We start from the raw sequence: 27,161 nt of genomic DNA on the forward strand, positions 1-27,161 counted from the left end.
TATTAGGCTGATAACACCTTACTACACTGGGCATGCTTGGTTACGTTTCATGATTAGTAGCAGCGTTCCGTCTCACTCTCAGCAGAGCAGTAGCCTGCCCTGTTCTAAATGGCAACGTTCAGCTACTGTAGCCTGTAAAACATTCAGTTGAAATGTATTTTATTTTATTAGATTTTGTTGAATGAGAACATGAGACATGAGAGGAGTTGTGGCCTATTTATTTTTAATTCATTTGTAATACAGTATATGAGAGCTGTTAAATGTGTGCCCAGGTGAAGACCAAAATAAAATATTTTATTTTATTTGCATCTCTCCTTGTCATTTTGTAAAAGAAAAAAAAAAAGTGAATTGGTGATATTAAATATCGGCCTTAAATATCGGCTATCGGCCACCTCAATTTGCCAATTATCGGTATCGGTATCGGCCCTAAAAAATGCATATCGGTCGATCTCTAGTAGCATCAGCCCACTATAGCTAAATAATGCCAGACAAGATTACAGACTGTAATCAATGTATGAACAATGTCACATTGATCATGCTCAACATTATGTTAAAATTGAAATACATGAGACCTCCGAACGTAACGTTAGCATTAACTAACGTTAACCCTAAGCCGTTAGCATTAGCTAACGGCTAATTAGCATTAGCTACCGTTAGCATAGCTAGCCTATCAATATAGTTGATGTTAATATAAAGAAATGTAACATTAGATAATGTTAGCTACGTTATTCAACATTGACCCACTTACCCTCTAGATCTTTTCCAACGATGTCCTAAAGTAACCACATGTCATGATCATTTGCATCATAGACATACGTTCATATCTATGATTAGCATCATCGTAGCAGCTTCATTGCTAAAAGCTTAGCATGTTAGCGGACGTCATTACATGACTTCCTATCCAATCAGAGGCAGAGTAGGGCGGGTCTTCCTATGGTGACGTGTTTTCCGCCGAGCTCGCAGGACTCACGAACGCGCTACCAGCGTCCCCAAGGCTCGTGCACAGCACATGTTTCAAATGGGCTCGTTACAGGTATTGGTGGCTTCAAAAACAAACAAAACCCCATTGAATTAAAAGTTTATATTGATTAGATTGGTCTCTGATGCTGAATGATACCGAGAAAAATTGTGTTTTCGTTTTCTAGCCCTATCTATCATCATCCACTAACATGGGAAATAAGGTTCTTGGGCCGCATGCCGTGACGTGCCTTGCAATACCGGGCTTGGCCTGAAAGCCCATGGTGGCTTCAATGCGCCAAGCTGATCCTGGGGGCTTGGTCACCAGGCTCTGCCTGGGCTCTATTCGCTTGGTTTCCGGTCTAGAGCCCTTGGTATCCTGTCACACAAATACCGAATCGAGAAGTCTAGTCTCGCCAGTAGCTACGAATTAGAATAAAACACGGACAAACCAACGAAGTAGCCTATTAGGGAGGAAGTTCTTGTCGCATCGTAGGTTTATGGGTAGGGTTGTTTTTGTACAGGGGGATCACTATCCGCTTAGACCGGAAACCACAACTGCAAAGCATTAGAACCGAATGCCCAGGCAGGCATGGTCGAGTGGCTGCGGGGAGGCGGAGATCTCGAAAGTCTGGCATCGCGAGAGAGCCCTGCCTAGCGAGCCTCGGAGTAAACATGGCAGCCTCCATGAAGAAAGCTGCCCACGATATTGAAACGCGAAAGCGTACTGGCGATGTTTTATTATCGGAGGGAATCGACTTTAACTCCTTGTTGCTTTCCCAGCCCGTCCTTGATGGACTGGCGGCTGCCGGTTTCAAGAGACCGTCTCCAATTCAGCTAAAAGCCATTCCGTTGGGCAGATGTGGATTGGGTTCGTTAGCTTTGCTATATGTACTGTAGATAGCTAGCACTACCTGTAGCTATACCTAACGTTAGACAGCTAGCTAACTAGGCTAGCTGGCTGCAAGTGGTGATGCTCTACAAATATAAACTTCGCACTGTGCTAGCTAGCAAGCACGTCAGTGGTTAAACGTGTCGGTTATAGTTAACAACTGATTTGACTGGGTTTTGAATATTATTTGTGGTGTTTTCAGATCTAATAGTGCAAGCAAAGTCTGGCACGGGGAAGACCTGCGTTTTCTCTACCATCGCCTTGGACTCTCTGGTCCTGGAAAACTCCACCATACAGGTAAACACGTTTTGAAACTCATCGAGCGTGTCAGTGAGGTTCCACCACATTAGCATCGCATGTTAATTTCCCATAGTCTTAAACGTGTATTAAACGTATATTTCGAGAATTCAGTAATGAACCCAGCTAATAATTCATAAAGACGAATCGTGACCAGAAGTCCATATGATAGAAGCCAAAAGTCCATATGATATCAACCTTGTTTTAAGAAAATTACGTTTTATTCGCAACAATAAATACGAGTATCATTCGCAATGGTTTTGGGATGCATAGTTTTATTCACTCTTACAATAGGCTAATTATGTACACAGTCTTCTACCATAACCTTTCTTTTTGTTTTTCCTTCAAAAAATTGCTCCGATATACATGTTTAAAGGTCAAGATTCATCTGATGAATAATTAGCTGGGTTCATGGCTCAATTCTAGAAATAAGGATTTTGAAAAAAGTCTATGGGAATTAACAATGCAATGCTAATGTGGAACTCCACAAACGGGGGGGGGGGGGGGGGGGGGGGTTACTGACACGGTCTATTGAGGCACAACTTTTAGTGACTGTGGATTGTAAGTTCATGTTTAAACATAATTCCAAGGTACACACACTTTTTGATATTTAGTCACGAACTTTTCAAATGATCACACACACATTCACGTTGTCCTCTTCCTCAGGTGCTGGTCCTGGCCCCTACTCGTGAGATTGCGGTGCAGATACACTCGGTGGTGATGGCCATCGGGAGCGCTATGGAGGGGCTGGAGTGCCACGTGTTCATAGGGGGCCGGCCGGTGGGCCAGGACAAGATGCGTCTGAAGAGATGCCACATCGCTGTGGGCTCTCCTGGTCAGTGGTGCTATGGGTTATCCAGATCAGTGGTGCTATGGGTTCTCCAGGTCAGAGGTACTATAGGTTCTCCAGGTCAGTGGTACTGGACCACACTGTTGAGGGGATGTGTATGAAAGTCCATTGCAATACAGCTCAACTTGACATGATGTTTGTGTGTATGCGTGCGCATGTGTCTTTTGTGTGTATTTTATGTGTACGTCTTGTGTGTGTGTGTATGCAGGACGCATTAAGCAGCTGATAGAGCTGGGTCTGTTGTCTACGACCAGCATCCGGCTGTTTGTGTTGGACGAGGCAGACAAGCTGCTGGAGGAAGGCAGCTTCCAGGACCAGATCAAGTAAGCCATGCATGCACACACATGCATATTCACACTTATAACTTGTTTTATTTTTTCTTGTTTGTTATTAATAATTGCTAATGTCATTTCTCTGGTTTAGATTATTGCATTATACTCAGTGAGGTGTATTCATAAGCCCACTTTGGTTTCTAACCTCTCCGGCACCTGCTTTTTTGTTTCATATGACTTTTTATTGTTGTTGTTTTTTGCAAATAAATAAAGCCTAAAACTTAAACCCTAAAATAAAACCTAAAACCTGAACCCCATGAACTCTTCTTTCTCCAGCTGGATCTTCTCCTCGTTGCCGTTGAACAAACAGATGTTGGCCCTCTCTGCCACTTACCCAGAATCCCTTGCTCAGCTCCTGGCCCGCTACATGAGGGAGCCCACCTTCGTCAGACTCAACCCCACAGATCCCGGTCTCATAGGTCAGTCACAGACTCGAACCCACACACCCTGGTCTCACACACTACCCCTGGAGGAGGACAGCTTGGATGGGAGAAATGCAGAAGATTAATTCCACCGGGGACCCCTGTAAATGCATTTGTCTGTGTGTTGCCGCTCACTCACATGTGTGTTGTGTGTCTGGAACCGCCTGCAGACAGACTTGCAGCTGGATGAATTGATCCCAATTAGCACTTTCAAAGATGGAGTGAAGGGGTTGGAGGCAAATTCAATAGGACACTGTAGGCTGTTTTGAACTGCTCCGCCCCCTCGGAACCCAGTGAAGACATGGATATTGTCTAGATGAAAAGATGATCAAACCTGATGTGTGTGTTTTGCTCTTGTCTCCCTCGTCAGGTTTGAAGCAGTACTACAAGCTGGTCCGCTCCCATTCTCTGCCTCACAAGGAGTTTGAGGCAAAGGTGCTGCATCTACTGGATCTCTTCAGCAAAGTGCCCTTCAACCAAGCCCTGGTGTTCTCCAACCTGCACAGCAGGTGAGCTGCTTGATTCACACCTTCCATCCTCCTATGATATTGCTAATACAAAACTGTGACACACACACTCACACACCATCTCCTATGATACTAAGTACTAAACTGGCGCAGACCTGAAGGCAAGCAGTCGTAAGCAGGTGTCAGCATTCAGGATCTACTGATTATTAGCCTTGACGGAGCCATATCTTAAATCTTCAAGCTTCAATGTGGTTTATTTGTCATATGTAGGCTAGGCCGTGGCCATGCTTAATCTTGTGTGTGTCTGTGTGTTACATTTCCACAGGGCTCAGCACCTGGCTGATATCCTGTCATCCAAAGGCCTGCCTGCAGTTTGCATCTCAGGTGAGATGATCAACATGCAAATTATTTATACTCAAGGAGACCTAGAGTGTGCGGCTTTCTTTCTTTCTTTTAGTTATCCCACTGTTAGTCGGCACCTCGCCTAGAGAGGGTGTGCTCCAGCTTTCTCCCTAGGAAGAACTCTTAGAGACCTGAAGGGACACCAGAGAAGAACCATATGGAACTATATAGTAGTACTGTGTTGTCTGAGTACTGTAGTAATATAGTAGTACTGAGTGCAGTTATGAGCGAGCACAGAATAATGACCTCTGCCCAGGACGAAGTCCAGATAACGTTAGGTAACGTTAGCTATAAGTATCGATAGCATCCTGGGAAGGATTGATTCAGCTGCGTTAAACCTAGCTGCTCATAAACTGCGACGGTGATGCACCACTAGTATATTTTTGACATTTAGACAAGTTTGACATTATTTGTACTCTCATTGAGTGTCCTCGATTGTAATCCTCTCACTAAACTTTCCTGCCCCCTCAAAACTTGTGTGCTTTCTCGCAGCTTGCATTGAACCACAACCAATGGGAAATGAGGAGGAAACTGGCAAATGTATTTGAAGTGAAAGACAGCATAGTATTAACATGTACAGTATTTAAAGTAGAAGGGCATGACTTTGGGGCGCCTTCAACTATTGGACATGCCTGTTTTAGTCTGGATGGATCAATTCACTGTTCAGCATTTGTCAAATAGCAGGCCGTTATTCTCCCGATAGACTATTTAAACAAGCTAATTTACGAAATTGTTACTTGACTTATTTTAGGCCATTGTATCAGCTGCTGGATCAGGTGTGGGTAGTGTGTGCACACTCATTTTGGTTGGAGGTATATTCTGAACCTTGCGGGTGAAATGTGTAAGGCGTGCATAAATGTTTTAAGCTCGCATCAATGTTTTTATGCTTGCAGGAAAGTCTCAAGTGAGAGGAGCACACACTAAGAGCAGACCCAGCAGATTGAAAGCAAGGACAGTGAAAGAGCACTTGGTCATTCTTGACACTATAGCTTTGGGACTCTAACTGACTGGTGCACCCAGACTAACTTATAGTGTAGTAGTATTTAGACTAGGTGGTTTATCTGGCAGTGAGGCTCTGGGGGTAGGGTTAGAGGTGAGAGGTTAGAGTTTAGGGTTAGGGTTTAGCAGGGATGTAAACTTGTCTCCTTTCAGCGAAATGTTGCTGTTGCCAAAATGGGTCATTTGTGTGATTCATGTAGATCCGGTGAGCTTTTGAAATGGTGGAGGAGGGGGATGTCACACGGAATAAAATAAGAAGACGTCTTCTGAGTCATCAAAAGAAAGGCTTCTGTGCTTGGAGCCTGTACTCTTGTCTAGCTATGCTAGTTAGTGCTATAGTAGTCTCAACGCCAGACCCATGAGGGTTATTTCACTGATACGCTATGCTAACTACGTTACTGCATACTACATTACTACATCAATGTGTTCAGGTGGGCTGAGTCAGGATCAGAGACTGGAGGCCATGTCCAAGCTGAAGCAGTACCAGTGCAGAGTCCTCATCTCCACTGACCTGGTAAGGAGTCACAGAACACGCGCACACACACACACACACTTGCTTGCTACATCTACCTAACTTACTTCTCCTCTCTGTCATACCTCCCCCACATCTCCCATACCTGTATAGCCTGACTCGAGACGTTTACTATTGCTCTTTATCCCCCTCTCCTCCTCCTCCTCCCTCTCTCCCTCCTCTCTCTCTCCTTCCTCCTCTCTTCCTCCCTCTCTCTCCCAGACCTCCAGAGGTATAGATGCAGAGAAGGTGAATCTGGTGATCAACTTGGACGTTCCTCAGGATTGGGAGACCTACATGCATCGTATTGGACGGGCCGGACGCTTCGGTGAGTCTCACCCCTAAATGTTTATTTACTCACTTTCCTCCCAGCCTTTCTCCTGTCTCCTCCCCCATTCACCTGTATCATGCTGCGTTCCATTTGGCTCGTGAAGTCGTCATTCATGCTATACTACTCGCAGTTTTAACTGGAATGCCCCTCATTACTTATTTTCTCGGCTCCTGAACTCGTACCACTCGCCCCTACACTCAGTTAACTCTGGAAGTCGCTCTGGAAGTGTAACTAAGTGAAACTTATGTAATACTGTTTTATTATCATTTTTGTCTTATTTTTGTCTCATTAAATCAGTCGTAAACAATATTCCCCAACTGTTATCTGGGGACATGTTCGCGACCTCTTTTGTTTCTTACAGCGTAGTGCGTTGTCATCTACTCGTTTGGCAAACAAAGCTAGCTAACGTCCATATTTGTTCCGAGCTGTTGTTGTCTAACTGTACCGCGGTTCCCTCGTGGGTGACGTCGTTCTCCATCTCTCGCACCTCACCACTTACCAGACAAACGAAACGGAGCATCAGTTCCTGTGGAGAATGTGAGCTGCACCCAGGACTATGGTGTTTTTATTGGTAGTGTGTGTTACCCTGGACTAGGGCATGTGTTACCCTGGACTAGGGTTGGACAGTATCCAATTTTTGAAACTGTTAAAGGGGTCCTATTATGCTAATTTTCAACCATTTAATACAAGTCTTTGGGGTCCCCAAAACATGGTATTTTTGCTGAAAATACCACTAAGAATAAGCGTTCTAGCATGCCTCTACCCCTCTGTTGACTATGAGATCGGGCTGAGAGCTTTTTTCTCCAAATGCAAATGAGCTCAGCTAGACCAAGTCGGTAGGCTAGAGAACGAGAGCTGTTGATGGCGCTTTGCTACCTAAAATATAGCTGGCTAGCCTGGATCATCCACACTCGATGCCACGGTGACAAATTTCATTGTCCTCTCTCCTTGACTAAACATGATAGTGCCCATATTATTATCTCCACGGTTGCACGCTGTTACATTCGTTAGCAAGACACCACCAGGCTATATGACACCATTCGTCTACAAACAATGAAAGCTAGATTCTGTAGGCCGACGGGAATCCAAAAGTAACATTTGAACATTTTTAATGACCGCTAGATCAACTACCAATCTACCAATTTCATTCCACTAACTTTACTCTACGTATATGAGACGAGTATCAGGGTTGAGGCAAGAGGGGATTTGTTAGCTAGCCAGTGTTAGTACTAACGTTATATGCAAAGAACCATAATTACTTAGTTTCTGCATGATTTCCACAGACAGTTGGTATTGCTTGATCATTCAGAAAGTGTTTGAAAATCTTGCATTGTACTGACCCAGGTTTGAAAAGCAATTGGGCAAAAAATGGTTAGCCATCAAAAACAACATTTATCCACTCAGCTCTTCTGTCCTTTGAGCTTGGTAGACAATGTAGCGATCTGTGCTGCTTAGTACATCCAAGAACAGAGCGTTTTCCATCCGAAGACGAACTGCTAACTAGCGGGACCTGAAAATAATGTTAGCCTTTATAGCCAGGTAAACAAACGCAGGTGCCCAGGCACACTCACACACACACTGACATACACCAGTCCTGGGCTCAGATCCCCTTCCCCTCACCCTAACCCGGGTCCGTATCCTTTTCCTACCCCCCACCCTACCCCAACCCCTGCCTCTATCTGGGCCCAGGCACATTTATGCACACACAGACATACACCAATGTTTGCCATGTCTCTCCTATGATGTTATTAGCCTCTCTTACTCTGAAAATGTAATTTAATGTTATTTATTGCTCTATAAATGTTCTTAGCCGGTAGACAAACATACTCCAGGAGCTTGCTCGATCGCCTCGTTGAGAGGGGTCAGGGAAGAATTTTTACAGCTCACTTATCTGGCCCCCGGGTGATTACTGTTTTTTTGCTTCCCTCTGGAATATGTAGGGGTGGGATGTCTGCCCACCTCCCTTGTTCTCTGTAAAGCGCATTGTGTTGCCTCTGGGTATGAAATGCGCTATATAAATAAAGCTTTGATTGATTGATTGAGGTGATTGGAGGTATTCAAATGGGGGCGGGATTATTATAATGAGTCCCAGACTGTGACGTATTTTGATTTGACATGGGAGATTTGAATGGCTTGCTGGGACTGACTTTTTTTCTAATGTTTTCATTTTGGCTGACCACAACAAAATGACTGGGTAGTATCACTTCATACTTTGTGTTAGTAGGCCCACCAGAGACTGAAATGTACATGCAAAAACAATGAAAAAGTTACATTTCACCGTTTAATAACAAGCGTGGCCTGCGGAGGCTGTTTCACTGAAATGCAGTCAGGATGCTATACCGTCTACCACCAGAGAGTGGCAGCATTCCTCTGAAAATGTCAAATGGCGTTCATACCAGCCCCTATAAGCAATATTAAACAGAATGAAACGATTATTGCCACGACTCTGCGGTTAGGAACGGTTCAGTTATACTGTGGTAGCCCCCTCTGTCAAACACGAGGCCCACAAGCCAAGTTCGTCCTACAGAAACTGTTTATTTGTGTTTGTAGCTGTCAAATCTGAACCTCAAGGTCAATAGACTACTTAATAATCACCAGCAGAGTGTGTGTTGTTTGTGTGTGTTTGTGTCGTATGTTTGTGGGTATATATGTGTTGGTGTTTGTGTGTGTTGGTGTGTGTGTGTGTTGTGTGTGTTGTGTATGTGTGGTGTATGTTTGTTTGTGAGTGTGTGTGTGTGTATGCATATATGTTGTGTATGTGTGTATTGTGTATGACCAGCGTTCTCTCTCTGTCACCAGGTACCCAGGGGCTGGCGGTGACTTACTGTTGCCATGGTGAGGAGGAGAACAAGATGATGTCCATCGCCCAGAAGTGCAGCCTGAGTCTTAGCGCTCTGCCAGGTGAGGTCATACCTGAGTCTGTACACTACCGGGTGAGGTCATACCTGAGTCTGTACACTACCGGGTGAGGTCATACCTGAGTCTGTACACTACCAGGTGAGGTCATACCTGAGTCTGAACACCAGGTGAGGTGGGCTGGAATGGACAGGTGGGACAGAAGTGAGTTTGTGTAGCAGTTGGAGATCTGACAGTGGTGTTGTAAGGCCTTTGATAATGAGGTGTTGGTGTGAATTCTGCAGTCCTCTACAGAGTGTTCTTATCTCTAAACTTTCCCTCTCAGATCAGTTTCAGTTTGTTTATTTGCACATTTAAAAAAAAAAAAAGGGTACAATAATGATTGGGTAACAATTACAAGAAAGGAAAATGGTGCAGGGATGAGCCTGGAAGCCTAAATGGCTTATATGAAGCCTCCTCCTATTCAATCTTATAGACAAAGATCAATCATTCATCACCCCCCCACCACAGGTACAGAAAACATACATTGTAAACATAAAAAACATAAAAGATAAGAAAAAACAAACAAATAATAATGTGTGTGTGTGTGTGCGTGTGTGTGTGCGCGTGTGCGTGCGCGTGTGTGCGCGCCCGTGTGTGTGTGCGTGCGCAGATCCCATACAGCCAGGCCTGATGCCAGAGTCCTGTGACTGGGACATCACTGTGGAGGCTTCCACATCAGAGACTGACCTTCAGCCCTTCCCAAAGGCAGAGAGGAGGAGACCAAAGACCAAAGCTCCTGCCCCCAAGCCCTCCAGAGACCAGGACCCCTGCCCTGTCAGCCCAGAGAACACTGAGCCTAGCAGGCCGGGGAAGAGCCACCGCACAGCCAGGCCTGGAGCCACGGCTGGGGAGGATCCCAGAAAGGTGCGTCCTGCTCTGGATGGTCCCCTATCCGCTCCTGGTGCTCCGGCAGTCCCCAGGGCGTCTCGGGCTCCCTCTCGTAAGGAGCAGCAGGATGCTCTGCCCAAGATCCCCTCCCTCAGCTCCTTCAAGAGTCGAGGGTCTGGGTTCATGACCTTCCAGGAGGCGGAGCTCGACTTCCAGAACTTCATTACAGAGGGCCTGGGCAGGTCGGTCGAGGTCGTCCGACAGTTCAAAGGTCAGGATCAAGATGGTGAGTTCAACGACCAGCAGGGGCACCAAGAGATACACACACTCCGGGATGACGACGACGAGCTACCCCTCACACAGACGCACACACTGCAGAACACAGAGCGACCCCTGCCACCAGCAGTCACGCAGCGTCCTGTGCAGATGAACTACGACCCTTTACCTTTGAGGTCAACCTCAGACAGTTCGAACTCAGAGGACGACAGTCAGACTGAAGAGTTGCCGCAGAGCTCAGCAGACCAGACCAGAGGAGTTGAACACAGACCAGCAGACCAGACCAGAGGAGTTGAACACAGACCAGTCACTCAGATTCCCACTCAATCAGGACACAAAGATGAGCCTGTTTGGAAAGGACATGAAGTCAGCCCCCCATCTCTACCATACCTCAGCCAGAAGAGCAACCGCAGGGCAGAGGGGAGAGTCGCAGGAACCAAGCCCGGGGACGATGTGCCTCCTGTGGGCAAGTACACAGGCAGGCGACCCTGGCCGAGGGCTCCAGCCCAGACAGGAAGGGGAGAGGTGGAGGAGACTGACCGAGACGCTAGGAAGGTGTGTAGGAAGAGGGGGGAGGAGAGAAAGAGGGGGAGTGATGAAGGTGAGGGGGAGGGTAATGCGGGGTACTGGGGGGCCAACTACAGAGCCTGGCAGAGATACTATGCCTCCATGTACAGTCACGATGGCTACCACACCATGGCCCACAGCTGGATGGCAGCCTATCGCATGAACTCTGTCTACATGGAGGAGCTCCTCAAGCACTGACTCACAATGAGACTTGCCAGAAACAGCCTTCCCTGGGTGAAGACGTGCTGAATGAACCAGCTACAGCTGTCTGCTGAATGGGTGATTTGTATAATGTGCAGATCTACCCAATGAAAAGTACTTATGTTGCATTGTTGAGAATTAATTAGTTATCAGTTAGTAATTCAAATGTTGAAAGCTGAATAAACACATTATTTTGTAAAGGAATGTCAGTCTTCATTAGCCTATGTTTTGCATTTGTAAATGTTTTCATTTCTAATAAAGATTATTTAGTTTAACCAGGTGTCCCGTTGATCATTCAGCCCTTGAGCTGGACAGTCACATTTGCGTTAATTCTTCCCTGTCTGAATACAATGATGTAGGAAGGATGCACAGCATTGTTGCATAAACCTTTGGTCTCACATTGGAACACAGTTTAATTATCACGCTGTGCTTAAAATGTATTTTGTCTGTTTCAGACCTGTGTTTGACATGACTCAATAATTGAACAGGATTAGAAATAAATTATAGTTAATTGGTACCTCAGAGTAGGTCACAGAATGGCTCCTGCAAGGTCAGGCAGACGACAGAAGCTAAACATGATTACAGGCCAATCAGCCAGCTCAACCCTACAATCAGAGCTGCTCCACTCCAGCCTGTCCTTGACAACCCCACCCTCTCCCCTCAGAACCTCTGACAGACTAGGCACTGAGCTTGGGCATCAGCTGGCCAGACAACCATAGAGGTTGGAAGTCAGTATCAGTTGTCTGTTTAGCTGTTTAAAGCCTGTTGAGGTATACCTGGTGTGAATGTTTCCTTCTTGCAGGTTCCATAAAATTACTTGTCAATGTAAAGACCGTGAGGAACTGGACATCAATAAGCTAAAGGGTGTGTATAACAGCTTCAGCAAGACTTGTAGGTATTTAGGCAGTAGGCCTATACTGTAGTTCCATCCACCTATCCCCGTCTCGGGTTAAAGACCTGGGTCCATCTACACGCAAGTGATTTTTTTGAGGACGACCGTCTGTAGGCCTACTAACTGGCTCCAAGTGACGCGGTGTGATAAACATCTACAGAGGCGCATTATTCAGGCCGACACATCAGCATGGACCGCTTAGCAGGTCGATGATGGACCACAGTCCGCACGCTCCGTGGAATGGGACCGACAGCGAGACGCCGCCGGACACGGTGCTCCGCGTGTTTAACTGCGCGGTCCTGATCCTGACTTTCCTCCTGGGCTTGCCAGGAAACGTGTTGGTGTGCTGGGTCGTGTACAGGAACAGGAGTCTTCAAACGGCCAGCAACGCGCCTCTAGTCAATTTAGCAGCCAGCGATCTCCTGAAATGCATAATCGACATACCGCTGTTTCTGCTCTCGGTTCTTGGTGCCGGGGCGGAGGCGGGTTGGTGCGCCCTGCAGCAGTTCACCTATGCCCTCTGCAGCGGCGTGCAACTGCTCACCTTGGTCAGCATCAGCGTCGAGCGCTTCCAAGCCATCGCATTTCCATTCCGGACGGAGAAAACAAAAGCAAGGATCCGCGTTTGGATCTGCTCTATATGGGCATGCGGGTTTGTCTTGGCCATCCTGTCTCTGACTCTGTCCAAACACGCAGCGGTCTACATGATGTGCCGTCGCCACGCTGCTGGGTATTTGCACGAAGGCGCGTATTCGGATCCATTCGGCGCGTACGTGTTGGTGCCAGTGTGGGGCTGTTGCCTGACCCTGATAATTATTCATTACGTGCGGATTTTCAAAGTTGTACGGCAACACAGCAAAAAAGTATTCGACAGCGGGATTCAGCTGAAGCCGTCAGTGGCCAAGCACACCTGTAGCTGGCAGACAAAACCCGCGGAGGGGTCGTCTGGAAGCCCACGGCGCCCCGGGTGCACAGTCATCACAGTGTCCGAAGCCAGCTCATCCTATGTCGGTAGCTTCTCCGAGGGCGCCCCGGGGAATAGCCCAAAACCTCCAGAGATTGTGGGGGCTGTGTGTCTCCTCACCCCCACCGCCAGAGAGCGCGGGAAGAAACGGATGGAGGGGAAGCTGGCCCAGCGCTTCGGATACATCATTATCGCGTTCACCATCTTCTGGGTGCCCTTGGTGGTGACTCTTCTGCTGCAGATGGGAGAACACACCGACTCAGTGAGTTCAGTGAGTAGGTTACAATGTGCTCCTAATAATATTTCTGTTTTATAAAATGTGTCCTTTGCTAAATGTTTTGGATTATTCTACTACTGCTGCTGTAACACAGTAATTTACCATTGGGATCAATAAAATAGGCTACTACCTAACTCCTACAGTTTTTACGTCAGTGGTGGATAAGGAGTGGGTATACCATCATGGATAAGGCAGTGGTAGGCCATACTAGGCTATACCTCCATATATCCCCCACTCTGTGCCTGCATGCAGCTTTGCATCAAACATTACCACTTGAAAAGAGGTAATGGTGCTAAGGCACCATAGAAACAACTGGGCCAGCTAACGCAGGTGTTGTCTGTCCGTGTGGTTCCAGGTGTTGCTTACTCAGGTGTGCTGTCTGTCCGTGTGGTTCCAGGTGTTGCTAACTCAGGTGTGCTGTCTGTCCGTGTGGTTCCAGGTGTTGCTGGAGCTGGAGACGTCTGCTATGGTGCTGACCTGTGTTCCCGCTGCTGTAGACCCCCTTATCTACACCATGGTCACCCGCCAGTTCCGCACAGAGTTCAGCAAGATCCTCTCCTCCTTCCCCGGCTGCCCTCTAAGACTTAGGGGCTGACTGACTGAACGACTGACTGACTGAATGACTGGCTGACTGACTGACTGGCTGACTGACTGACTGAATGACTGACTGAATGACTGACTGAACGACTGACTGACTGACTGACTGACTGAGGGACTGGCTGACTGACTGACTGACTGACTGACTGACTGACTGACTGACTGACTGACTGAGGGGCTGAATGACTGACTGAGGGACTGACTGGCTGGCTGGCTGACAGACTGATTGACTGACTGAGGGGCCAGAGTGTCAAGTCCAGGTCCAGGATTGAAGGCTTAGTTTGGTGTCACATTGAAGATATATGTAAACTAGAAGACAAACACCACCCTCAATCCACAAAAGCACGCAAGAGCACAGACTGACAGACAGAAAAATACTCATTCAGACACACACGCACGCACCACAGTGCGAGGCGTGTTCAGAATAAAATCCACAGCTTATGTTTTTGTGGCAGATAGATGTTTTATCAGGCGTTTCACAGCCGGGACACAAGACAAGGTCATAAATGATATCCAGCACCTGACAGGACACGCACAGCAGTGGTCTAAACAATGACCGAGTCCAAGCAGAAGGGAAGCAGAGAGAAAGAGAGACTGAGCTGAGGAAAACACAAGGAGAGAAAACTGAAGAGAGACTAACATTAGACCTCTGTAGAAACACAATAATTTGACACTTTAAGGTGAGAGTTCATAACATGATCAGCACAATCTCGTCTGGTACAATCCAACCACAGACATCGTAAAACAAGAAATGTTGTGATGTAGAATTGTGAACACCTCAGTAATTCACCCTAACCTCAACCTACCCACAGGGAACCTAGCCCTAACCCTAATTCCAAGGCCGACTTTGATTTCTAATGGATAAAATATACTATTTTGCCAGACATGGTGCTGTGAGTATGAAGTCAGAAATTGTTAACCTTTCTTGAAAACTGACATTGTAAATTCTCTGCCAGTCTGTGCTTGTTTTGTGTTTACTCATCATTGGTAAGTTAGCCTACAGTTCTGCTAAAAGCTAATACTGGGTCTGGGAGGCGCTGTGGTCACTCAGTATGGTACTCAGTTACTCCTAATACCAGGAATAACACTGTTTGCCACATCACAAACTAAGGCCCATGCTCTGAAAACAGGCATCAAAACACACACTTGATCGGCTGCATTTTTTTCATCTAAGACTATATCTTTATGCAAATCTAATATTTGCATCAAAACTAAACATGTCAACTATTGATTAAATCACATATCAGCTATATCCAAACAGGGCACTTTTTCCATAGAATTTATTTTTTCTGATTGTAGCCTACTGGATGATTTCTTGTAAGCAAAACTCTTATTCCAAACCATTCAAGTATAACTTCATCAATGTTGGGAGTAACTGATTACAAAGTAACAGATTACTGTAGTCTACTGTAGACTTTTTTTTCCCAGTAACTTGTTATGTAAGGGATTACATTACAAGTTACATTACAAGTTACATTAATTTTAGGTAAACAGATTACAGTTACTGACCTAATGAAAGTGTGATTACTTTTGAGTTACTTATGCAAGTGTCTGCTCCCTTTCATTTGGTTGATATGTGCACACGGTCTCTGCAGTCGTGGCTGAACTGACTGTTTATGTCACCAGGGTCGAGATGTGCTGAGAGTGCTGGTATAGGATCAGATTTTCTTGTGCCTATTATGATCTAAAATGCAAAACTGATCCTAGATCAGCACTTCTCTGATTTGTGTAATAAATGATCTGGTTTTAGAAAGTAACTCAAAAGTAATTAATAATCCGATTACTTTTCAGAGAGTAATTAGTAAAATAATCTAATTACAATTTATAGAAAGTAATCAGTAACTTTAGTTGATTTTTATTAAGTAACTTGCCCAACACTGAACTTCATATGTGACATGTTAGCATTGTGGGTATTTATGTACTACGCCAGTAGGCACAAGCACTGTAGAGTATTAATGATTTACACACCTTTTGCTTTCATGAGTGAACAGTTTAGCAAATAGCATCATGTGCTGTGTGCTTTACTAACCTGTTTGACATCAGTACTGTGTTCAGTTTTGTACTTTGTACAACGACAGTGAAAACATATAAATCATTACACTGTGTTTGACTGAGTTTGAGAACCTCAGTTTGGAGAAATGTGCCAAATTGATTGAGAAGAACATTTTGGTAGATCTAGAGTTAGAACAGATGCATGATGTCATAATAGTAGATCTAGAGTCAGAGCAGGTGCATAATGTCATAGAGCAGGTGCATTATGTCATAATAGTAGATCTAAAGTCAGAGCAGATGCATGATGTCATAATAGTAGATCCACAGTGTATCCAGTCTGTGTGCTCCACTCCGCTCCCTCTGAGCTTTGGTTCTAGCACAGGTGAGTGTCCTCTGATTCTTTCAAACAGTGTCTGGTTCACAGTTTACAAATACTGTCAAATGCTTTGATAGGTGTCAAATACTTTGAGAGGTTTGCCCAGTGGAATTAAACCAACGGAACAATAGTGCAGACTCAAAAATATATCAGACGATTTCTTCCAATCAGAATATTAGCCAGAGGCTTAAGGTCAGAGGTCACAGAGCTGTGATTTCAGAGATCTATGGATGGGTCATGTCTGGAATCACCATGACAACATAAGTCCCAGATTCAAGTTCTCCAGAAAAAAAACACATATTTAGAGTTAGAGAATGTGCTGAAAACACTAAGGAGGACAAAAAAGTACGAACACCAAGTTTCTATCCACGAAGAGAACACACACCCAACAACTAGAAGAATGGCTAAAACAACTACCCAAAGCATCGTCGTTCACACAGGAAGGGAGGGATACAACAGGACAACAACACGAGAGATAGAGACAGAGAAAGAGCTAAACAGAGAGAGAGAACAGGTTCACTGGTTCTGCCAAACAATGGCCAAATATTACAAAATATTCTATTAACAATATTAACAAAGAACAGATCCATGTCAGAAATTCTCAGCAAACGCCTTGTGCTTTTCTGGTTGATGTGGTTTGAGTTGAAGTGTGACCCACCATTTTTTGATTTAGAGAAATTTAAGGTCGATTGGGCTTTACGGGCCAAGAGAAAATAAGGGAGGTGGAGATATAAAAAATAAAATAAAAAGACAAATAAATAATTTATGCTGAAAGGAAACAGGCACATTCTGTGTAAAGAGGCTCCTAGCTGAGAATTTTGGACAGAAATGTGTTGAGGCATCCATCCGAGCGCAGCTAGTCAAACATACTGCAGACAGATGAATGCACTCTTCCAGAAGAGCTAAACAACACAAAGGTAAACAAACAAACACACACACACACACACACACACACACACACACACACACACACACACACACACTCAATGCCTCTTGGTAACAAACGCATGTTCACAAATATGGAACCCACTGGTAACTGACACACCTACCATAATAGCCTATTCATCTTTGAAGAATTTTCACTGGAGCGGAATAACATACTTGAAAAAAGGTTTCTAACTGTGGTATATTGTTATATCAAGATAGAGAAGTCAAATTAAATGAAATTGAAGACAAATGAAACAAAACAGCAAAGGTTAGTCAAGCCATCAGAAAAAGTCATCTGTTATTTTAATAGTCTATGTTCCTTCTGATATTTTTTTTCAACCCATTCTTTCTAATGCTAATGGCTGTGCTCCGATATGGCCCTCTAACCTCAGGGGAATGATTCATTTGAAACCAGTGAAAGCTGCTCCACTGCCTGCGTTGCGTCATATTTGATGGCAGTGCCCAACGTCAAGAATTGCAGTTTGAATTCTAGATGGCTGATGACTGCTCTCTCACACATATAGTACACTGAAATAATGAGAAATCAACTTGATGTTGGTTGTTTTCTGGTGTATTGATTCACTAATAAAAATGTTGAAATCAAAGGCAATTGGTATACGCTATGATCTGTAAGGAAACTTCCACCTTGAGTTATAATGACAATTTTCATTGATGACATTTTCATTCAGATGGTTTGTTAATCTTCTCTCCCTGTACTGTCCCACACCCTGTAGATCTCCCCCAGAAATATACACCCTGTAGATCTCCCCCAGAGTTATACACTCTGTAGATCTCCCCCAGACATAAACACCCTGTAGACCTCCCTCAGAGTAAGTTCTCGCTCTAAGTTCTCTAAATAATGAGCTCTGTGGAGTAGGTAGAACATGATGTTGGCTCAACACTGATGGCGACGGTGATGCGACGCGGGTATGCATCTAGGCCATGAGATCAGAGACCAGACAGGTCAGGGTTAGGGTAGTGTATCTAGGCCATAAGAAAACCAGACAGGTCGGGTTAGGATAATGTATCTAGGCAGTAAGAAGACCAGGTCCAACAGGTCCAACTCAAATTCAAAACATAAAAAGGTGCTTTGTACACAGTGACACATCTCCAGAGAATAAGAGTATTTCATTCTCTATTCTCTTCATTAATCACACCTCTTCTTTTAGAGCCTATTCTCATACACTCTCATACACTCCTGAACTCAACAAGCTCAAAACACTCTCTCCCTTGACAGACACATGCACACGCTCAGACATACACATGTAAATGTTCTCTGTATCTAAAATGCTTCCTTGGTTTTATACAGGGAGACCATATTATTACAGTTCATCTCCTCTAGAGGGCGATATGCTTCATGTTTGGGCTGTGCCTCCTCCTGTCCATCAACCCATGACTGTCTGAGTCCTGCCCTTCCCTCTCTCTGTCTGTCCGTCCGTCTGTCTGTGTTTGCTCACAGTGCGGACACCTTCACAACGTTCTGTGGGGCGGGGCCTGGTGGTGGGTGGGCGTCACCCTCGGGAGTGGTTGCTGGGGGCGTGGGGATGCTTATGATTGCCGTGGTGATCTGGCCGCCCTGGCAGTTGAGGCGTGCCGGCTCGTCCGTGCGCATGTTGAGAATGGATCGGCTGAAGAGGAACAGGAAGGAGAGAGAGAAAGAGAGAGAGAGAGAGAGAGGGGGGGGGGGTGAAATTACATCTACCTGATAATGATAACCACACATCTGGCCTGTGCACATCTGGATCAGAATCTCTGATTATCTAAAGGTCAAGTGATTTGAATGGTTTGCTCAGGTCATGACTAAGGAGCTTATCTAAGCAGTACTTCAGACTCCAGATAGGCCTAAGCAATGACACTATGCTTCTCATATTACATTAAAGGTGGGGTAGGTAGAAGGTAGAACCCACCCCTCCCTCCTGTCAATCATGATGTAGTCCCTCCCTCCAAACATGACTGGTAGGTGTGGCGAGATAGAGACCCTGATTGGTCAATACATTCGGGCGCGGTGCATTCTTTGAATCCAAAATACAGAGGCAGCGGTAAACACGGAGATCCAAGTTTATTCTCAGAGCACTTCTGTTACTGATAGCTGAAAGGATATTATGCCAATTTTACCAAATAAAGCCAAAAGCAAACTACCTATCTCACCTTTAACCTACTGTAGCAATTAAAGGGCTAGTTCACTTTTTATCAAAAAAGTGTCTAATTTTAGTCTGTTTCCATTAGCATTCTAAGAATCCTGTCAAATGTCCAACTGAAGTTTAAAAAAACAAACAATTGGATTTGATTCGATTGAACACTGATGGATCCAGCAGGATCTAGATGAATGGAATAAACAAGCTAAATGTTGAAAAAGGTAAACTATCCCTTTAAGGTGACCCCAGACTGGAGTCAGGGTCAGGGGAGTGCACTCATAGCCCTTTTCCACCAAAGGAACTCTGGTTCGTGAACTGGTTCGAAAACGAAAATTCCTGGAACCTTGGTTCTGTCCAGAGAACGGGCCCGCGTTTCGACCAGTTTTGAGCCGAACCGTTGTACGTCAGCCCACGCCCATGATGTCGTCACGGTTCGCACTGAAAAACCTACTATTTTGTGGTGCCGATTCGGAACCAGCTTTCAGGGTCCTGAACTCAATTTTTTTGGGTCGAAATGCTTGGAACCATTCAAAATTAGGTTCACGAACCGGCACCGAACCGGTTCCCTCTTGGTGGAAAAGGCCTACTAGTGACCTCAGACTGGAATCAGGGTCAGGGTTAGGGTCAGGAACTCTCACCTGGTGCTGAGGGGTCGGACCTGGATGGTGCTGAGCTGTAGGTTGTGCGGGATGTTGTGTGGGTGAGTTAACGGGACGTTGTGTGGGTGGGTCAATGGGTGTGCGAGGGTGCCTCCGGGCATGCTGGCGTTAGGGAGCGGGGTGTGGCCCTTCTTGCTGCGACGGGAGCAGCAGGTGCCTGTCAGGCCCTCTTCGCTGGAGAGGGAGGGACTGGAAGGGTAGCTCTGTAGCGCCCCCTCTAGGTAGCTCTGATGGTAACACCTCTCATCCACAAACTCATGGTTCTGCCAGGACAGAGAGATGGGCGTAGTGGAGAAAAAAGAGAGAGGGGAGGAGTAATAGAATATAGCTATTATTCAATATAACAACTCAATATAACTGCCAGCATCAGTCTGCTGCTGAAGGCGCTCCTCTGCCTGACCAGTGTCATGATGAAGAGGGTGGGAGACATTGTCCATGAATGTCAGGAGTTTGGCTCGCATTCTTCTCTCTACAACTACTGTCATTGAGTCCAGGCAGACCCCCAGCACAGAGCCCGCCCTCCTGATCAACTTGTCCATCCTGCTGGTGTCCGCTGCTTTGATATTGCTGCCCCAGCACACAACCGCGAAGAAGATGGCGCTCGCACCAACAGACTGGTAGAACATGTTTAGCGCTGTTCTACACACATCAAAGGACAAACTGAACATCAACCCCCTGGATGGAGACTGGGGTCAGCGGAGCCTTTACATTAGTAAATGAATGTGTCAGGATTCTGGTGGATCCATCATATTGGGTTCTTAGGCCTGAATTACACTAGCGCGGATGTTCATGGCTACGTTTTTGAACGGGGAAAACTATCCGTGATTACACGCAAAATTGCACATAAAGATCTGTTCAGATCTCTTATCACACGCCATACATAACATATCAAACACATCAAACAGGCGATTTATGAGTTTGAACTACAGCAATCAAGAGTATATTTTTCTTGGCTAGTAGCATAGGCTAGAATGTTGTGAGTTTAAAATGCAGCTGTCGAGCCATCCAACCAATGCCAACAGTCACCAATAAATACATTTCCATCCCCAACAAATACATTTCCATCCCCGTTTGTGCTCTATGGCCGCGTTTCCCAGAGCCATCGTAGCACTACGTGCATCGTAAGATATGTCGTAAACTCTCCCTCTAGGTGGAACAGCGTTTGCCAGAGCCTTCTTAGGCTAAGGTATACCTGCGTCCAAAAGTACATCGTAAATCGAGTTTACGATGTACCTTAAAAAAGAAGAGTTGCAATATAGCGCACATCTATCTACTCTACCTGCGCAAATTACATCATTAGTGACAGGGTGTGCTACCCATGAATTAAGCACAATAAAATGGGTCACAGGACATTCTGACAATTGATCATAACATAATGGGTGCCCTCTTTTTATTGTTCAGTAGGGCTTTTCAGGGTCTTTAAATGACATGTAGCAGTTCATGGGCAACAACACTTTGTTTAGCATCAAGACTTGTAATGAATAAAATAATTTCGGTGGCAGCTTGTTAGCAAAGACGATTTTGGGGTTTGTGTGTGTGTGTGTGTACTCACAGTGGCTTTCTCCAGACAGTGCAGTAGGTGGTGGTGTTGGCTCTCCAATAGAGAGGTGGTTTTGTTTAGCTGCTGGTCATCCTCAATGGAACTCTGAAACAGGAGAACACACACACACACACACACACACACACACACACACACACGGTCAGGGTAGAAGAGTTAATGTTAGGGTAGTAGACTTAGGGTCAGATTCAAGATTTCAAGATCTTTTTCAAGATCCGTTTTATTAGCTATGTATATGGTTCACACATACTAGGAATTTGACTAGGGTAATGGCATACTCTAATGCAGATAACATAAGACAGGGTGCAGGACAGGACAGGACAATGCAATACAATAAACAGTGCAAATACAAAATACGATATACTATTAAAAAGGGAGGCACAAATACTATATACAGAATGGAGTGTGGTGAGTGTATGTACAGTGTGTGTGCAGAGTGTAGTGTAATGGATGAGCAATGTTTTATATACAGTATGCAGTGTGTGCAATGTGTGTGCCGTTGAGGTATGTGGAACAATCAGAGGTCGTGTGCAAGTGGTGCAAGGGGTATAGAGTCAGTGGGGGGGGGGATCGTGGGGGTACATTAGCCCTGTTAATGAGTCTGATGGCCGTGGGAAAGAAGTTGTCAGGGTAGTATAGTTAGGGTCCAGGTAGTAGAGTTAGGATCAGGGTAGTAGACTTAGGGTCAGGGTACTGAAATACTGTAGACTTAAGCCCCTGACACACCAACCCGACATCAAAGAACTAGCGCTGATGAGGACAACTGCTGTGTCGCCTCGCGGAGGCGTGACAGGAGTCACTTAAACACACCAGGCTGACAACAGCCAGCAGCCGAGGAGCGCGTACATTTATGCGCCTGTGTGAGATGAAATAACACCACACCACTACGTGGCGGTAGTTTGCATTATCAAGGGGAAACGGAAGACCACCGGATGTATAAACCGTAAACACCGCAGCGTTTGTTTGGCTACCAATTTTACTGCATGCTCTCTCAGCACAGAGGGTAATCTCTGAGAATGTCTACAGCATCTTAATTGTGTAAATTGAAGAGGTCTGATAATTAAATTAGCACTGTCGTTGTCAGCCCTGGCTTTTTGTGTTCTATAACAGATGAAAAGGCGTAGGCGAAAGATAAGGAGAAACCCGCATGAAATGGGTGAAAGCATGCAAGGATCCTACAGTGACAGTTAAGGAACTTTCCAGAACTTGTGTCAAGAGCTAGAGATAAAAGAAATATCTGATTTAAAAAAAAAATGCTTTGCTCTTTCTTGATCAGTTCAAAGTTGAAGGAACTAGTCAGTCCACTCATTCAAAGACAAGACCACGAACTACCGTGATTGTATCTCCGTAGGTGAACGTCTGATATCCCATGCCTATGATCACAGCACAACCCGTGGTATATTGGCCATATACCACTGTTGAATCTCATTGTCTTTTATTATTGTCCTTATTTCAGCTCTGCGTTGTGTTTTTGTTTCCAATAAAAGACGGCCCCAATCTCACACAATACCACACAGTCCAGTGTCTCCTTTTCAGGTGTATTCCAAATGAATCTCTCCAACACGGGATTTGTGCCTCAGCAAAAGCGATTTATAACAGGAGGTTTGACATACAAAAGACGATGGCATGCCTAATGTACAGTTGACCTCACTGTATGCTGTCTGAACCCAAATGTGTTCCCCCCTCCCTCGTCTCTTCTCCGATAAGACTGTCTCTCTGGTCTCTTCTGTGGCCTTGTTTTGTCCCATTAACCTACGCCGCCTCGGTGCCCAGGCCTTTATCTCTAACCACAACAATGGTGTTTGGCCCAGAGTGTACCAGCCATGGAATGTCTTTATCTCATAAGTCTATGGAAGAGGGACACTGTTGCTTACCGAAAACTCAAGCCGACAGCCATACTCAGAGGTCAATCATCATAATTAGGAAATAGCTAACAGGATCATATTAAAAGGCATTTCTCTGAAAATCAACCATATTCAACACCACACTCTCTCATGAGTTATTGCTTCAGTGTAGCTTACCCAGAAAACTAACAAAAAAAAACTGTCCGTTGAGAGGGGCTACACAGAATAATTGAAGGCGTGAATAATTTAATGAACCTGGTGACACCCTAGGATTGGATCTGATGAGTCCCTTTCCCTGCAGCAAAACGGGAAATGTATTCCTGCTTGGTGTGGTGGATTATTTCACCAAGTGGGTGGAGATGTTCCCTCTGAAGGATAGTAAGGCTGATCTTTGTAAAACTTGGGGTGTGACCCAGAAGTTCACCACAACACAAGTTATCAAACCCAACCTAACCTTACTGACAGGCGCCAAACGAACCATCAAGACCATGGGAATGTTTGGAGTGTTGGATATGGGAATTTCGCTTTGCCAACAATTTAGCGAAAAATTAATCCGCGAGAAAAACAAGCCAAATATTATAATGCCCACAGGAGAGGTGCACAGTTCCTGCAGGGAGATTTGGTTCTCTTTCTAAAGCAGCTGACTACTCATCCAAGCTTGCACCCAAATGGTCAGGTCCTGCCACTGTTATGAGAAAGTTAGGTCCAATTAATTACAGAGTACAAAGGAAAGACCAGACAAAGAAAGTTGACACTATAAATGTGGTCAATTTGAAGCCCTTCTTTGGGTTTCAGCCTCTGATACCTCCGACTGGGGAGGGGAGGGGGGAATCTGTGACACTACCACATTAAGTATAGGTGTATTTGAATTAAAATGAATGATGATCAGTGTACCCATGGTTTCATTGTTATACCATTACTTTGTCTCTGCTATCATTGTGGTGCCTTTTCAGTGGGACAAAATATAGGAAAAGTCATCTTTTAGTGTAGTGTTTTGATTTTGTTTTCTCTTGTTTGTGTGCTACCCGCATTGCGCGCTGCACCAGCTCATGTGTGGCGGAGGAATAAGGAAGTGTTTATGAACAATGACTAAACTGAAGTTTAGCTTACTTTCCTGTTTTAAAAACCAACTGGTCCTAGGTTTTAGTTATCGGTGTAGGCGCCATTCCGGCAAGGGAGCTATCCCATTAGTTTAGAATATAGTGTTAGTACATTATAGTGTAGTTTGGACAAAGGTTATAGGGTTGTAATTAGGTAGCACTCACGACTTGAAAAAGGTAAAAACAGGGCCAAATCCAAGCCTTCATCAGAACATGAGAAACAGATAGTGATCAGATATAGATAGACATCTGACATCCGTCTCTATATAGACAACTGATCTGTTTCTCATGTTCTGATGAAGGCCGAGAGGCCGAAACGTTATCATGGGAATTGACAATAAACTGGTGAAATTGAGGATTTGACCCTGTTTTTTCTCTTTTCAAGTGGTGAGTGCTACCTACATCCTTGGATGTCAGTTTAAAGTACATGTTTTTTTGGTTTAATACCACAAGTACACCTCGTTGTCTGGGATAGCGCATCCAATCCTTCCTTTGTTATAGGGTTGTAGTTTGGACACACGGAACATAGAATCAACTGTGCTGTTTCTCAAAAATCGTTGTTTGCAAAACCTTCTATTGATTAGATTAGACTCAGCATTGCACCGTGTTATAGAATTTATATCTGGCCTCAAGACCTTTCTATTCCAAACACCTTAAACCTTTGTTCTCTCTCTCCTTTTGTAATTCACCACCTCCTCCAACTGTTCACATAGCTGTGCTAACCTACAGAATGGCCTCCAGGAGGCCATACACCTAGAAATCTGTCTACACCAGAATAACCATCCTTTGTCCTTTTGTCTCCAAGAAATTGCCGCCTTTTCTCATGTCACATGTCTGTATTCTCGGCCACGCCTGCCATTTCACATGACGTACAATGGATTAGCCAATCACATCCTGGAAGCGCCGTACCTGTGTTTTGCTTCAATATAAGTCAGCACAAGATCAGGAGGCTTCACTTCTTTGGATAAACCACTCTTGTTGCGTTGTCCAGGAAGTCCTTGCGCTCGTATTTGTTTTCTCAATAAACCAGACTTAACCTTTTGAGCGAATCTTGGTAAATCCTTTTTGACTAGATCAGTTAAAATCCATTACAACCGTAGCCTACAAGTAACTTTACTGGGACGACAAAATGCGGTTAAGTAGGCTACACCGAAATAGGAAAGATAAGATATTATTTGCGAAAACAGCAAATAAACCAAGGTGATATCCATCTAAAAAGAGAAAAAGAAAAAAAAGGTTACACTGAAATGCAGTTGACATCGTGAATGGCGATCTTTCTGAAATGCGTGTCATAATGATCCAATGACATGTTCTTATGCATCTACATTAAAGTAAGTAATTCCATGGATTTTACAATTTTTGAATGAGTACTTGCGAAGATATTGATCTTTTTTCTCATGTTTTTTGTCACCTCGCCAGTAGCCATGTTTAATATCACAGTGTTTCCGTTTGTTTGCTTTTGTCACTTCCATGACTTCTGTAAGTCAATCAGACTTTTCCAGATGTTCCCGTTCCCTTTGACGCCGATTAGACATAGATGTCCCGACTTGTCCCGAAAATGATCGGCCTGGTGTGTCAGGGGCTTTAGGGTCAGTGTAGTAGAGTTAGGGTCAGGGTATTAGGTGTTTTGAAGTGTTCTGGAAAAGATGCAGAAGTGTAGGAGGTATTGGGCTGTTAGCTGGCTCATTACCTGATTTGATAGGTTCATCTTGTAATGAAGTTGCTTCAGTTTAAATGTGGAAAGAAGGAGACAAAAAGACAGACATGCAGTTGTATTGTTTTTGTGCTGAGAACATGCTGCTCTCTGGAACACATTGATGTCAGTCAGAAAGCCTGAACTGTGCTTATAATCTCGCATTCATCATGTAGCTGTACTTGTGTTATAATTAAATCTTCTTGATTTTCAACTGTTTTTTTACTGTTTCTTTTAAATTATTGTCTATTCTTATATATATATATATATATATATATATATATATATATATATATATATATATATATATAATCTGTCTTGCTTTGTTTTCTTTCTTCGTACCATTTACTATTAACTGTTTTTATTTATATTTTCCTACTCTGTAAAGCACAGTGTGCTAGTCAGAAGCCTGAACAGTGGCTCATACACAGTCAGAAAGCCTAAGCAATGGTTCATACAGGGAGTCAGAAAGCCTGAACAATTCATACAGTGAGTCAGAAAGGCAGGATCGTGGGTCCAGTAGGTCTGTTCTGTCTGGAAGGGAGGGTTAGGACACAGTCCAGTTCACAAGCATAGAGAAATGTCCATGCTAACAATTCTCATCTCTGGTTTTCTTCACAGTGTACAGGCAGTGATTAACTAATGATTTGTTTTCCAGGATGCTTTTGTGTATACATTACACTGTAAGTTTGGAGAGAGGAAAGATCCGCACACTGATATCTCCCTTCGTAAGTTGCCTGATGAAGACCTAAGGGTCGAAATGTTGCGTTTTTCAAATGAAGTGAACCGGGAGATATCATTTTGGATCTTTCCTCTCTCCAAACGTATGTACTCTAAGATCCAGCACCTGGCCTACTAAGGTTGGATATGCGCACAGCTCTTTTGCCTTTTGTACATTACACTGTAAACCATGTGTG

At 44.6% G+C, this 27,161-nt stretch overlaps 3 protein-coding genes across 3 annotated transcripts in view; 2 read left to right on the plus strand and 1 right to left on the minus strand.

The window, feature by feature from the left end:
* Positions 1-1,632: 1,632 nt before the first annotated feature.
* ddx20 (DEAD (Asp-Glu-Ala-Asp) box polypeptide 20) lies at positions 1,633-11,227 on the plus strand (the record flags this gene model as incomplete). Its single annotated transcript, XM_084436013.1, has 11 exons — positions 1,633-1,828; positions 2,052-2,146; positions 2,813-2,981; positions 3,205-3,319; positions 3,605-3,747; positions 4,121-4,259; positions 4,543-4,601; positions 6,050-6,132; positions 6,352-6,457; positions 9,260-9,361; positions 9,969-11,227. The coding sequence occupies 11 exons, from the start codon at positions 1,633-1,635 to the stop codon at positions 11,225-11,227; spliced, it is 2,466 nt and encodes an 821-aa protein (XP_084292139.1).
* A 1,107-nt stretch (positions 11,228-12,334) lies between these two features.
* LOC311307216 (neuropeptide FF receptor 1-like) lies at positions 12,335-14,880 on the plus strand (the record flags this gene model as incomplete). The annotated part of the gene is made up of 2 exons (XM_084436015.1): positions 12,335-13,357; positions 13,803-14,880. 2 exons carry the CDS (start codon positions 12,335-12,337, stop codon positions 13,956-13,958), a joined length of 1,179 nt encoding a protein of 392 aa, XP_084292141.1. The 3' UTR covers positions 13,959-14,880.
* A 3,828-nt stretch (positions 14,881-18,708) lies between these two features.
* The window catches only part of kcnd3 (potassium voltage-gated channel, Shal-related subfamily, member 3), a gene marked incomplete at both ends in the record, with an annotated part of 177,533 nt that continues 169,080 nt past the window's right edge, over positions 18,709-27,161 (minus strand). The window contains 3 exons of the mRNA XM_084436230.1: positions 18,709-18,883; positions 20,029-20,312; positions 21,602-21,694. Coding sequence (XP_084292356.1) covers positions 18,709-18,883; positions 20,029-20,312; positions 21,602-21,694 — 552 coding nt within the window. The remainder of the gene's footprint in view (positions 18,884-20,028; positions 20,313-21,601; positions 21,695-27,161) is intronic.

The sequence above is a fragment of the Borostomias antarcticus genome, assembly GCF_949987555.1.
Source record: "Borostomias antarcticus genome assembly, chromosome: 3".
Taxonomy (NCBI): Eukaryota; Metazoa; Chordata; class Actinopteri; order Stomiiformes; family Stomiidae; genus Borostomias; species Borostomias antarcticus.